This window comes from Vanessa atalanta, chromosome 19, assembly GCF_905147765.1.
Source record: "Vanessa atalanta chromosome 19, ilVanAtal1.2, whole genome shotgun sequence".
In the NCBI taxonomy this organism is placed as follows: domain Eukaryota; kingdom Metazoa; phylum Arthropoda; class Insecta; order Lepidoptera; family Nymphalidae; genus Vanessa; species Vanessa atalanta.
Genome location: NC_061889.1, coordinates 8,166,496 through 8,181,444, shown reverse-complemented (window position 1 = coordinate 8,181,444; position 14,949 = coordinate 8,166,496). Strand labels below are relative to the sequence as shown.

The 14,949-nt window shown below is 32.2% G+C and overlaps 2 protein-coding genes across 3 annotated transcripts in view; one reads left to right on the top strand and one right to left on the bottom strand.

Moving 5' to 3' along the window:
• Positions 1–821, bottom strand: part of LOC125071263 — a 71,308-nt gene extending 70,487 nt beyond the window's left edge. For both annotated transcript variants that reach the window (XM_047681405.1, XM_047681404.1), the window contains exon 1: positions 537–821. The gene's annotated coding sequence lies outside the window, so the exon portion shown is untranslated. The remainder of the gene's footprint in view (positions 1–536) is intronic.
• Positions 822–6,063: 5,242 nt separating this feature from the next.
• On the top strand, positions 6,064–8,354 carry LOC125071264. Its single transcript, XM_047681407.1, has 2 exons — positions 6,064–6,525; positions 7,509–8,354. The coding sequence occupies exons 1-2, from the start codon at positions 6,324–6,326 to the stop codon at positions 8,087–8,089; spliced, it is 783 nt and encodes a 260-aa protein (XP_047537363.1). The 5' UTR covers positions 6,064–6,323; the 3' UTR covers positions 8,090–8,354.
• The last annotated feature ends 6,595 nt before the right edge of the window (positions 8,355–14,949 follow it).

Here is a 14,949-nt window from a genome sequence, read left to right as displayed (position 1 = left end):
GAAATTTTACACAAGTTGACAAAGTTATGATACACATCATTTAAATAAATAAAATGACTTATACATAGTAGTTCTTATACTCTATATTATATATTATTTTGTAACGCGAATATATTTTTCTTTTTCATCCTGATAACTTTGCGCAAATCCAGCGCTCTATCGCTATAAAGGTCAATAGATACCAAAATATTTATAACTTTTTTTCTTAAATTAAATTCTACCTGTACCTTAAAATGAATTCGATTTTTGAAAAAATCATAACCAACAAGGCGAAAATCATTAAGAGTTAAAAAAAGTGGTCTTAAAAATATAATACACAGTTGCAATTAAAACCGCACAATGAAGATGAAAAATAGAAGTATTTTATACTGAAAATAAAAATAACAAACATATGAAATCCACATACATATTGTATGCCGGCCTTACAAAACAAAGGAACGGAGAGGCTTAGTTAAAAATAAAAATAAAAAATGATTTAAATCGTGCGCGGCACGGTTGCCATTATTAAACAGTTGGAACTTAAAATCGATACTAACCAGTAACCACTACTACACAGCGATGACCGTCGACCACCTTATACCACCGTTGATTAAAGAAAACTTGAGATTTTTATGATATTAATCAACTTTGTTTTAAAAAAATTATATAAGAAATTACGAATTCGGTGAAGCGTTCGACTCCCTAAGGGGATTTTAGATACGCGACTCCGCTACGGGATTTCCTTGTTGTTCTTTTTTTTTAATTTATTTATCGTACGCTCGAATCAGTTCAGCCGTGTAGGCTCTAACTGTTGAACGTTACGCGTGCGGCACGCGACAGCGGCCGGCTAACACTAACCGACTTGACTTGTCCAATTCCCAACTCCCAAGTTGCTACATAATTGTCCAAATTTTCCTGAATTATGTTAATCAATTTAAGATGAATCGAAAAAAAAGTCTTCTTCTAAATCGTGGAATCACGTTACAATAAATCTATCAATATTATTTTATTTTATTTTCATTAATGTACTTTTTGGACAAATCTCTTCTTCTCTTCTTTCTTATTAATCTTTATTATTAATATTTACAACTTTTTTTTCAAGGTTATTTTTACAAGCACTGACATCTGACTATTAAATAGGGTTATATGTTCGAAGGTATGTTTTTTTAAAAACATACATTAAAATAAGAAACAATTTCTCAAAATCGGCTTGACCAACTAAGATATTTTACTCTGACCGTTTTTGTATCGTACTTTAAAATATTTATTAAGGACAAATTGAACTAGGATTAGCTAGTAAATCTATGTACCGAGAAAATCTATCTGGAATCGTATATAAGTTACTCTTGTACATTGATTATAATTGTAATTTTGCATATTGACATTAAAATTAAATAAAATATATTTCCTATTTGTCCCTTTTAATAGACTATTATTTTGATTGTTACCTATACTTCCCATTTTATTAGCCTAGTCGAAAAGTTTGACATAATTATTGGTATCTATCCCATTTAAATATCGGCATCTATTTAATAAGTTTTACATACGTTATATTTTTTAATTCACTGCAGGATTGCAATGGATAATCTGATGCTGAATGGTCACTCATTGAATTGTGTACTATAAGATAGATAAACGATTCTTGTCATGTTTGAACATATTTAAAATCTTAAATTCTATATACTAGTGTTTATACTTACACTCACACACTTCTAATTAAAGCAATACAGAGTATTAATGCTTGTCGATAAGTAACTTTAGTTAATAATAATGTTCGTCTAATAATTAGACGAACTTAGTCGGCAATAAATCCATATAATCTATGTACATATATTTTGAAACGTATAAAGGATTAACAGTTCGAATGAAAAAAAGTTTTACAAAAATAAAATAAAACAATTATGTTAAAAAAAGTGTTGTATAATTTAGGCGGAATGTATTATAATTGGCAACACAGCGGGTTGTGCGGTGGCGCGCATTGCGACCTCGGCCCGAGGTCTCGATGAAGGAAGTCTACCTCTGATCTCGATTAAGTAATTACTAGCTTACTTCGTGTTAATTGTGAGATGATACCTATTAATGTACTAAATTGATGTAAAACATTTACATATTAGGAAATCGTTTTTTTTCTGTAAATTTTTTTGGGGTTTGGCTTTTAAGCAACCCATAATCAATTACCCTTGATCATTACCCTCGATTTTTTTTTTTTCATAATGTGTATTTTGATCATTTGTATGCAAAGCCACCAACAGAACGTAGATATCTTATCCAGATGAAAGGAAAGTTATTGTTTTTAATGCTCCGAAATTACTGATGGAAAGCGTCGAGTTATCATCATGATGTTAGTGGATAACATACATGTAATACAATTTCATATAATACCTTATTCCGACCATAAGAGGAGAAAAGCCAAATAAACAACATTTGACAGAAAATTGAAGCGATATCATCGGTCAAGAGCTTGATTAATTTATAATATTCACTATGGATTTGCGACAAGATGGCATTCTGGACATCGACGAAACTGTCATCGGAATTTTGGTGTGAAATTTCAAGTGAAATTGATTTCAAGTGAATTCAAGTGAAATTCAAGTGGAAATAAGTAGTTTAGTGTTGTAAATAAAGATATATTAATCACAAACTCTCAATATAGCTGAGTTAATAGAAAATCGCATGAAATACGTAAATTTAAGGTTTGTTTATCTTTTTTCCTACTTCCATCGGAGTATACGTTGTATTGTTGATTTCCGAATGATTTTTTCCTTCGTCAACAAGCACGAGACGAATTTGACCGCGTTTTACAGAAATTTTCCAAACCACAGAAACGCAAATAAAAGATAACCAATGTTATAGCGTCACCTGTTATCATTATGGATTTTAAACTTTCGTTACATTTATTACTATATCATAAAATTGAAACTATTTTATTTATTTAAATCGAAATATTTTTTATTTGTGTTTCTCTGGATTCGAATATTTCTGCAAAACTCGATCCAATTAAGAATTAAAGTTTGCAAAACAATTTAACTCAGACTTTGAGAACTTCAGATCCGTACAGTCTTGTAATATGACCAAACCGCTCGAGGAAAAGTTTGTTAAGGTCAACATTACTACGGATATATTTCTCAGAATTATTTTCCTAGTTAGTATTCTTACATAACATAAGCAGCCCGTAAATGTCCCACTGCTGGGATAAAGGCCTCCTCTCCCTTTGAGGAGAAGGTTTGGAGCATATTCCACCACGCTGCTCCAATGCGGGTTGGCGGAATACACATGTGGCTGAATTTCGTTGAAATTAGACACATGCAGGTTTCCTCACGATGTTTTCCTTCACCGCCGAGCACGAGATGAATTATAAACACAAATTAAGCACATGAAATTTCAGTGGTGCCTGCCTGGGTTTGAACCCGAAATCATCGGTTAAGATGCACGCGTTCTAACCACTGGGCCATCTCGGCTCAGTATTCTTACTGGTGGAATTATATAAATGTAGTAAATTATATACACATCGTGTTTATGTTGTCGATCATTAATCCTTTGTTTGCCAATCTCGTCGAATCAGGTCATAATTGCCGTAAAAATGCATTGTCATCGCAACCAAAGCAACATTTCAATTCAGGAAAAGAAAGGTGGTTAATTCTACAAACAAATTGTCACTTTATCGCAATTGAATCGAAATATTATAGTTGCCGTTTAGGCGTTTAATTGATGAAGATTAATTGCATTAAAATCTGGATCGAATTATAACTGATATAAATGAGTTTAATTGGTCCGAAAGGTAAAAAAAACTATTTTTGTGAGGAATAATTGAAGTTGGATCGGAATAGAAGTGGGATCGTATCATAGCCGTTATGTTAGTAGAAATGACCTAACCTCTGACCCTAATATTTGACCAAGTCAAAGTAACAACAAATATAACTTTTTAAATGAAAGCTTGTAACAATATTCTTGTCAATTTATGAAATCATTAAAAAGTTGTAAAATTTACTATGTTTGATTCAGTTATAATATTTGACAGTAGATACACCAGAAGACTATAGTCTATTCCCATCGAAGAAGGAATAAAGATAAACAAACCTTAGACTTACAGATTCCATTAGATTTGCTAATATTATTCACTACTAACAGTTAACATAAAAGTATTTATTAAAATACAGTATTCCACTTAACTACTTTTATCCACTCTTATCTTGTCACCGTAAGTCGATTTTCGACGAGGTGAGATTGAGATACGATGGATACTCTTGATCTAGATTCTAGATTACGGAATATCATAGCTGTGCCTATTTAAGATTTCTTAAAAATGTCACATTTAATTTATTCAATTAATACTTACCTTACATTGTGGTAGGGCTTTGTGCTAGTCCGTCTGGGTAGGTACCACCCACTCATTAAATATTCTACCGCCTAAGCAGTACCCAGTATTGTTATGTTACGGTTTCAAGGGTGAGTGGCACAAGGAACGTAACAGCTTAGTTCCCAAGGTCAGTTGTGCATTAACGATGTAAGGAATGTTTATTATTTCTTATAGCGCCATTGTCTATGGGCGGTGGTGACCACTTACCATCAGATGGCATATTTACTCGTCCGTCTACATAAATCATAAAAAAATATATATTCTTGCAATTTATTTGTAATTATGCTCGCTAAAATTGCTTGCTGGTAAACAAAAGTATGGGACATAAGTAAGTACAGAGTTATAAGCTTACTGTACAGGTAATTTATGAGTTTACGAGTAGCGACCGTCGACAAATACCGTCGTAAATATAAGCATCATTTTATCTTAACGACTTAATAAGTGACTAACGACACTGTACAATAAAACCATACACTTTTACGAAAACATTTCAACCATCATTAAATTTTGTTGATAGAGATAAATACGTTAAAAATATATTTGGAATCATTCAAACCACAAAATAATAACATCGATTTATTTATTCAAACTATTACAAAGATTCGAAATGTTGAATTATGAGTTTTAATAAAAAAAAAATTAAATCATTTTGGCATACCATGCGTTCACTTGCCAACTTCTTTTCTTGCTAGCAAGTCAATTTAAAACTACTTACACATAATAGACTGTGCATTTTAGAAGTTGGATTATAATTATGATAATAAAAACGCGTTCTTAAGATTATTTTTAATTTGATAAATAATTTATTTAGAAGGTATTATTGCAGACTTTGTAGTCTGTATATTCGAAAAACAAGTTCGGTGGAAATATTATATTAAAAACGATATAATGAATACGATAACATGTAATCGGGCCGTGCCTTAATGTTATTGAGCATTGTCTTCTCGGCCATTGTCGGCTCGCCTCCCATACCAATTATTTATATCAAGAAATCGCTCTCACGTCTGCCACGATATGAATGATGGCAGGATGAACCCTATCAACGGTAATACGGACTTGACTTCATTCTACAACCTACTAAAAAATCTTTATTAAATATTATAAATATCAATTTGAAAAATATATTCTTATTTTCCTTTATTTTGCAAATATATTGTATTTGTTAAGTAATATTTTTTAATTGTAAAGTATATTTTTTTTATACAATAGCGCCATCTAGACTTTATTGTGAAAATTAGCACGAAATGCGACTTGCTAACTGTAGGTTACTGTAGATGGCGTTACTATCGTAATTCATTTAATAGTTATTTTATACAAATTGAAATCATTTATAATAAATTTTTAGTAAAACTTTATAATTACATTATTATACCATTTTATTTTATTGATTTTTCTTAAAATTCCTGGTATTTATTATGTTGTATATAAAAACCGGATTATTGGAAAGAGTAAAAAGTTCGTATAGTTTCTTATAATAAAAACTTCGATTTGAACACATTATTGAACAAATAAAGTGGGGAAATTATTGTTAGTACGAGCAGAGCATTGGCTCTGCTCGTACTAACTTGCTATTGAGCAAACATTGGATCACGCATATTCAAAGATATTCGCAAAACACCGCAACGCAACAGAGACGTTCGGAATGCTCGATTGCGGACGAATACGAGCGGGGCGGGGTGCAGAGGGTGCCTCGTCCCGCTTCGCTTCGCATGACGTCGCACCTTCTCGCGACGCACGGACGCTAGTCGCCAACTTTCGCAACTTTTTCAAACAAAAATAACTCTATATAAAAAGTGAAATTAATCTTTAAAGTATGATAATACATACTACAGCTTATTATGTGCAGAAACTAGTTGAAACAAGCGAGTGTAAAACCAAAATTGGATTGTAAATTTCGTTCGTCTTATTTCGTGTTCATTCGGTTCCTGTCGCAGGGTTAAAGTATAATAGTTCAACATAAACCATTTGATGTTATTAAAACTTTATTATGACGTCGAAAAGTAAGAAGATCTTAGAAGATATACATCCGTTGCATATAATTCGGGAAGTACAAAAATGGCCCGTTCTATACGTTAAAGATAATCCCGAACGGGCAAATTTACATTTCAAGTACAAAATTTGGAATGAAATCGCGAAGGCACTTTTCACTGATTGGGATTCGTACAGTGAGAGTGAAAAGGAATGCAAAGGTTTGTTCAAATCTAAAGTGCTACCTAAAATATAGGTTTTATTTTTACGAGGACAGGCGAATGGCCCTGGTTAGTGGTCACCGCCGTCAATAGACTTGGGCAATGTAAGAAATATTAACCATTCCTTAGATCAACAATGTGCCACCAACCAGGGGAACAAAGAAGTTATACCCTTGTGCCTGTAGTTACACCACAATAATACTAAGTATTGTTTTTTGGCAGTAGAATATCTGATAACGTACCCAGACGAGCTTGAACAGAACAAGAATTAGAAGTTTATTTATGAATAAAATAAAATAAAGACTCACAATATATATGTCAACTTAATACTTTAAATAATGAGCTCATGTTATTTTCTTTTCGATTACTTTAATATATAAGGTACCTATATAATATCAATTTAATTTATACATGAAGATCAGTTAAGCACACTCGTAAATTGGCAGGTGCTTTAAATACATTATTTATACAGACTTAATAAGTTTGTAGTTTTGATCAAAATAGGAATTCGTACGTGTTGCATGTTCATGTTAGTAATGTTTCTTAATGATATTTTTATTGCTTACAGAACAAGACTTAAAGTATCAAAAGGACCTAAAAATTTTGATCGTGGCCGCCTAAAATTACTTTAAATTGCATTTTAAAAATAGTTTAAATATTTTATGACACAAAAAATATTCTCAGTAACATATATTCTCATAACAGTGATTCTCGAGGCTTTGTTTAAATTATTTTATGAAATCGATACACGATTGAAGAAACTTTGTAGGATAAGAAAAAATTGCAAACTTTTATAAAAATCAACATATTTTCAGTCTTGACAAGTTTAAAACTCGTTTTTATTACTTTTGAATAATAACAATTAGTTGAGAGAGATATCATTGTGCTCATTTGAGGAATCAGATTTTGCTTACTGAAATACCAGAAATAAAAACTTATAATAGACGCGCATTTAAAACAGAAAATTTATGTATCATTTTTAGTTTCAGATCTTATAAAAAAGTGGCGTAATCTCCGCGATACGTTCAAACGGCAACTCGCAACTGAGAAAAAGATCCGAGAAGGTTACAATATAAAGAAGAAAACATACGTTTATTTCAAACATATGCTTTTCTTACTGCCTCATGTTTCATACTCCGAAAATGAAACGTCTGATCCGATTTTGGAACCCAAACTCGATGAATATTTTAATAAGCGAGAAAAGAGAAAAGCGCCCTTAAAGGATAAAGAAAAGATCAAGAGAAAAAAAATACCTACAACTCTATCACAATCCGTCCAACAAGAAGAAATCGACGAAGATCGACATTTCCTTATGTCACTCGTACCGTCGTTCAAAAAGATGAGCGACGACGAAAAGCTATCCGCTAAGGTGAGGATTTTGAAGGTAATCAAAGATATTCGGAGAAAATCCAATATAATGGAATGCATGCCTGTTGCGGACTCTCTATCATACAACGTTGAAGATACAGATGTTGGGGAGATTAAAGTTGAAATGCTCCAGAATGAAGCTAACGAAACACCGTCAAATGATTCTGACTCAGCCGATAGTGAAAACTCTGATTAGGATATCAGTTTTTACTGAGATTGTAACCATCTTATTTTAACTGATATGATAAACGCCAACAGCAGTCATAAAGAAGATACTGTCGAGTTCAAAAGGAAAATTATTCAGAAGGAAATAAAGTAAGGAATTTCTAAAGCATTTACAAGTGTACATATTATGGGCGACCTATATGACTGTAACTGAAGACGTGCCATTTCAGGTGTCATGTTTGTAACCAGTTTTAACAAAAGTATATACATACATAGTACATTTCAAATGAAGCAAAGTACAGTTTAACTTTATAATTTCCATTGAATTTGAATTTGTATTAACATCATCGTTAAATTAAAACTGTTGCTTGATCTATGGAAAAAATATACAAAAAATATGTTATAATTTAAGTGATAGGTACATACTATTTTTTTTTATAAATTGTTGTCACAGATAGTTATTAAATAATTCTATGTGACATTTTCTTTCTTTTTTCTTTTATTTATAATCACTATCAAATACAAACATAAGGTCTCTAATACAAACGAACTGAAATGTATTACAAACTTACAACACGTTAAATGTAACTGCAGTTAGATTAGGGCGTAATGCGAGTTTATATTCATTTAAGCATCACTATGTCATTAATGGAGCTGCTAGTTCAAATTAATGGAAAATGAGCCAGTTCCCTCACTATTACTTCTCGCACATTATAATAATATATACAATAAATACTTCATATAAAATTTTAAAACAATAATCTTAATGTAATTAAAAAACATCCTTAAATATGCAATAAAATTTATAAGTATCATGATTATAAAATAACTCCATCATGGAAGCATCATTCTATAATTGGCGACAACTGCTATAAAATAGAAAGACACTATCATTGTAATAAAAACTACAAACAGAAGCATGCTTCCAAATAAAAATTGATCAGCGACGATAGCACTAAACGCAATCGCAATAAATATAACGATGTAAAATAACCAGAATATCACCATGAACCAAATATATACTTCACAAAATTCATCGCTTTCAAAAACAGCTGCCAAAATAAGGAGAACATTCACAGCACATAATAACACACCAAATATTCCATTTATGTAACGTAATGGTTTCGTAAATGCTTTCGGTACTCCCATATCTTCAATGGCCTCGCTCCCAGAAGATGTAAAGGCATATATGAAAAACGCTGCCCCAAATAAACCCAATAAGGCTATAACGATCAACGATATGCGCAATGGTACACTGAAACAGCATTTCTCCAAATGTGGACAGTTGTCTAAAATGTATCCCATGCTAGAGTATTTCTTCTATACGATATTTATAATTATTTTGGTAAAGATATGATGCGATAATCATAATTTTACATATAAATAATATTTCAGTAAAAATAAAAAAACTTCCATTGACAATATGTGACAATTATGACTTAAAGAGTAATCATTTACGGGAAAGTAAAATAGATGATACAACAGTTGGATCTTTTTAAGGATAATTCACTAGGTCACGCAGCGTATTTCATATTTTTACATCTCGTTTATTGTCTGTGCATATTTTTGTAAAATAGCATTGTGTAAATGTAACTCTATAATTATAAAAAAATGTCAATCTTACCCTTAATGTTACGACACATCAGACGTGTGACCATCCTTCTAACACTGCTGAGACGAGTTCTTCGTTTATGTTTTTTCACTCCAAGCACACGTCTACGTCGTTTCGCGACATCACTTTCACACCCTGACACTTTATCATCAAAAAAATCTTCACTCACAGAACTCACAGGGAATTCGATAGGAGGTAATGAAAACTTTTCACGTTGCACACACTTTTTAGGCCAAACGTCGTCTGAACTGTAATCAAACTGTAAGTCCCTCGGCATTGGCAACTGTAGTGGTGGTAATATTCTATTGTACGGGATGATACGTCTTTCACATCCGACGTTTCGCGATTCGGCGCTGGAGCTAAACCACATCTCACTCGAAAACAATGAAGATGACATGGAATCTCTTCGGAAATCAAGTTCATAATTGCGCACGAGACTTACTGGGTTTCTATGAACAGTCGCGTTTCCAAGATCGTAACTAGGGCGGGTAGATGTTGTATCATAGCCCTGGGAAGAAGATGGAGTCCAGAAAGGCGGAACGGGTTCCATGTTCACGAATGTACGAGCGATGTTGGGAGGAGCTGTTGTGACTGTTGGAGGTTCAGGTGACAGCACTCCAAATGGATGGGTGAAGTAGAATAGGCACAGTGGCCTTCCCTGAAAACGAGATTATTATTTATCAAATCACATTAATAATTAAATATAAATAAAATAAATAAACGATACACAAACCTTTACATCATCAGTGGAAGTTGATGCATCTGCTCTACCAGAATTCATGATTAAATAACCTTTTTAAATAATACACAGTAAAAAGGTTCCCTACAAAACAACTGAAGATATGTTACTAATTTAGTCATCATCATATATATATTGCATGTATATTTAAATCTTCAGTGAATTGACCCGAATTCGAAAGTAAGAGGTAAACGATTTTTAACAAAAGCGATGTCACGATTCGATTAAATTCAGCTTTAGAATATAGGATCCGCTTTTGTTGAGCTCTGATATTCGCAAAACCATGGACTGAAATTTGTTTGTTTGCGAACGTGGTGGTGTCTGGCACGCGTCGCGCACGCCCCGTGCGCTCTTTTACAGCGCATGGGACGGACTCATTTGTTTAATCGAACTTCTATTAAAAAACAAAATACTCTTTTGTTGGTTTAAATTTTTAATTTCCATTATATTCTGAATGGATAAAACAAGAAATTTCAAATATATATTCAAAGCCAACTTAATCTTTCGGATCTCTTAATCGGATCAATTATATTCGAATGTAATTTTTTCTGTAAAAATGTTCATCCACTTCATACACGTTATTCACTTATTTTGTAGTCACAACAAAAAAATAACCGCTTAAAATAAATTATTTTTAATCAAATGGATAAAACATATACTTATTTAACATTCTTTCGACAAAATACGTCATTCATTTTGAATATCATACATATTTTTCAAATACAGCCCCTATGATATTTGAAATAGCCATTAAATGACGCGGTGCAAGTCCGCGACATCGCAGGTCGCCTAATTCTTATCCTTCATTCTTTTCAAGCTTCGACAGACAACAGAGTCATCACCATCATCAAACGTCATGTCAAAATTAATTTTAAATCAGGAATCAATTAATTTGATTTTTATAAATAATTAATTATATTACAACACAAGAATAATGTTAAATATGTAACGTTAATAGTTTATAGTTATATTATATACTAAAATTTACTCCATAACGCGCTGTATCTTTTGATATAAGTTGTATATATTTTAGTAGTAGTAGTATATTTTAGTTGTATATATTGTAGTATTAGAATTAGTCATTACAAAAAAGTCATTAATAAAATAATACTCACCTACATTTTAGTTACTATAATATGATTTAAGGTTGAAAAAGAGTTATTACGTTTAATATTTATTTGCTTGATTAAATGCAGCTATAGACATCAACATAACATGTAAAAGTGAGAAGTAGTAAACTGATCGAATCGATTCGTTTATGATTTGATAACCTTCGTCAAGTCAATAAAAATGTATGTATATCCAATACGTGACAAACTAAAAACTATAATTGGAAGACTAGTCCACAAATTTAATTTCCAATCAGAAGCGATAATCTGTAGATAAGACCCCGAGTTGCCGAGATTGTTTCCAAAATCTGAATTGGGGCTGGTCACATATGTTGAATCGATGCCTTTTGAAGTAGGCGAGTCCTAGAGTGGCCATCAAGTATCGGTAAACGGATCGCAAAATTGTGAGAAAATTGGTGGGACTGGGAGCTTTAGAGCCTAGATCTTGGGATTGGCATTCGGCATAGTCCGCTGTTGATATGACGAATGATAATGTTGATTATGCATGATATTGATGACGCATCAATGTGCTTTATGATAAAAAAGTAAAAAAAAAAAATTCTGGTCATTAAATGTTTTGCGTTTTCCCAAATATGAAGAAAATATATGAAACTATCGAATATTTCAGTAGTCGCATATGCTAAGTAACATTTGTTTATTAACATATGCAACTGAGCTGTTTTTTATCACCATGACTCATCTTGGTGATAAGCAACATTAGCATTATATCCTGAAGGTAGGTTGATACAATTTGACGGCGTATTCTAGCACCGCGTGAAGCGCTCGCTTCCCCGGTTTCCTTTTACACCATTTCCGTCTCTTTTCACGAAATTACTCCCACGGAATGAAGGAAAATAAGAGAAAAAATATTACCTATCAATCATAACAAACAATCAAGTAATCAAACAACTCAAAATTATAAGGGATTCAAAGAAATTTTCTACAATTTAATAAGAGAAATGATCAAAGGAAACAAGATTTAAACAATTGTGACAATTTATAGTCTAAGTAATTAATTATTATTCGCCGAAGAAAACTTAATAATTAATTAACCGTTATATAGAATTTAATAATTGTCACAGATAATCAACGTTTATATAAAAAAATACTTGTACTATGTGCGGTCGCAGTGTTCCCTTTTTCCCATTTTTACTAAAATCGACACGTTACGCTTTCACTGATAAAACTTTTAAGTCATGTTACTTTTACTTTGCAACGCCATCTCTGTGCGTAATGTTGAACTACATCGTAGTATCATGTTAACTATTTCTTTGATAATAATTAGTTCAGGACTTCACCACTTTGTTCTTTGTCTTTCTAATTTAACACATTACGCATTGTAACTAGCTTACGCTTGCTTACTAGGTTTGTCAATGTGTTAATAAAAAAAAACACAATTACTACATATAATGAACTGACTAATAACATTTAAAATATTGTTACATTTAAGCAATAAAACTATTCCATTTTGAAAAAAAAAAATAACGATACTTAATTGACATTACCTATTTTATTTAACAAACATACCTAACTAGAAGTCTAAATAATACCTTTCTTAATTATTATTTTTTCCATTTGCAATAATAATTTAATTATAATTTTCATGGATTCAAGAGGGCCCCAGCTAAGTCAAGTCAAAGTCAAAAATAGACGATAATGCGAAAGAATCCATAAATTTATTAAATTAAACAGATCGTATGGTTTGCAGCTCTGCGAGTCCTGCAATTAATCAAACCTATTTATTAATTTAATTCAAGTCTACGTTCAGATCAGATATGTCTTAGGAGGGCCCCTAAGTAGTGGTAGCCCAGGGCCCCCCTAAGCTTACGGTCCGGGCCTGCTTATGTGTCGTGTTTTAAATAAAATCTACCTTTTGTTTGCAATTACTTAAATACGTATTGATTGAGTAAATTTATATGTTTTTGTGTGCTAAAAATTAAAAAGAATCCCACAAAATAAAGTTAGGTATCAAGTGGACGATCGAGCTATTTAAAAAAAAATGCAAAGCCCTTTCATAATTTGCCTATCATTGCGAAACGAACGGTCTCCTTCAATTATTTTGTTTCCATATCTTATATCTAATTTATTTGAAGGTCGATGGGTTTGAGGACTTTCTCTTAAATATTACTTGTATTTTTTTCTTAACTTTCAGACAAATAAGACGTCACCGTTTTTCATTAGAAACATTAAAATATATTAAGTAGTATATTTTTATTTTAATTATTTGACAACTTTTGATGCGTCTTTATTGCATAACTATACATTTTAGTTTACCCAAGTATTAATCTGTTTCTCAACAAATTACTACCTAGTATACAAAAAAATATTACATCAATGTGAGCGCTTAGTAAACGAACTCATTACTCAACTTTGTTTATCGTAATTTGTTTAGATTAGCTAATGAAATACAAATGAAGCTGTGTTTACCAGTTGAAGCGTTTCAATCAATTCTTCAAGTAACTTTCGATAAACTGCATTAGGCAAACGAAAGAAGGTTTTGACGAAGAGCCTAAGAAAAATTTGATATATCATTAACGTTCAACGAAGACTCTTATTCCAATCTTGCGAAGCTGGGTTATAATAGCAATAATAATAAATTTACATCACAGTTTTCGTGTTATGGAAGTTAGGTCGTGTTATTTTTGAAGTGTCAATAGCACAATGGCCGCCTAGTGATGTAAAATCTCGCGGAATCGATCCTGACCCCTTGGGCTATTGTCGTACCCACAAACACACAAGTGATAAGCTTAAAAGGAGGGGTAAATAGGAATATTAGTCATTACTTAATTCCTTTGTTCATTCGCTGCTACTATTATTTAAAAAAAAATATTGCTTGCATATATTAATCACTATCTGCTCTGGGCAGTTCTACTAACATATAATGGACTCGTTCCTGATTCTATTTCGATCCAACTTTGCCTATTCCTCACAGACACAAGCCTTAACTTAGTCGTAACTGAGAGCTAATTCTACTTATTTATATGTGCTACGATACGATCCCGTTTATATTACGTTCCAACTTCGAACGAACCAAACCGAAACAACTGAATCGTTGTGTACTTGGGAGCCATTCATTTATTACGTAAGACTATTTTAGCTAGTTTTTGACCCCCCCCCCCCCCTCTATTATAAGAAAAAATAAGAATAGGCCGATCTCGCCCCCCCCTCCTGTTTTATATTTATTACGTAAGAAACTAAAGGAAAAATGAATACACGTTTTGTTTATTTGTAATGTCAAAGATACTAATAATCTTTATTTTTTGGCCCGTCCATTGTCATGGAAATATCGTATTATACCTATACGCATCCGAGCGAACTCGGCAATCGTGCGGTTACTTGCGCTTTTTCAAATAATTTTACCATTGCGCCTTTTTTGATTTTACGTAAGAACTATCGAGACATCTACCTACACCCTTGTACCAAAACAAAAG

What these genes read in the sequence shown, in the direction of transcription:
- LOC125071264 (XM_047681407.1), top strand. Translation starts at nt 6,324, where the DNA reads ATGACGTCGAAAAGTAAGAAGATCTTAGAAGATATACATCCGTTGCAT. An exon ending in GAGTGAAAAGGAATGCAAAG is followed by an intron (nt 6,526 to 7,508) that starts GTTTGTTCAAAT and finishes TATCATTTTTAG; the next exon opens with TTTCAGATCTTATAAAAAAG.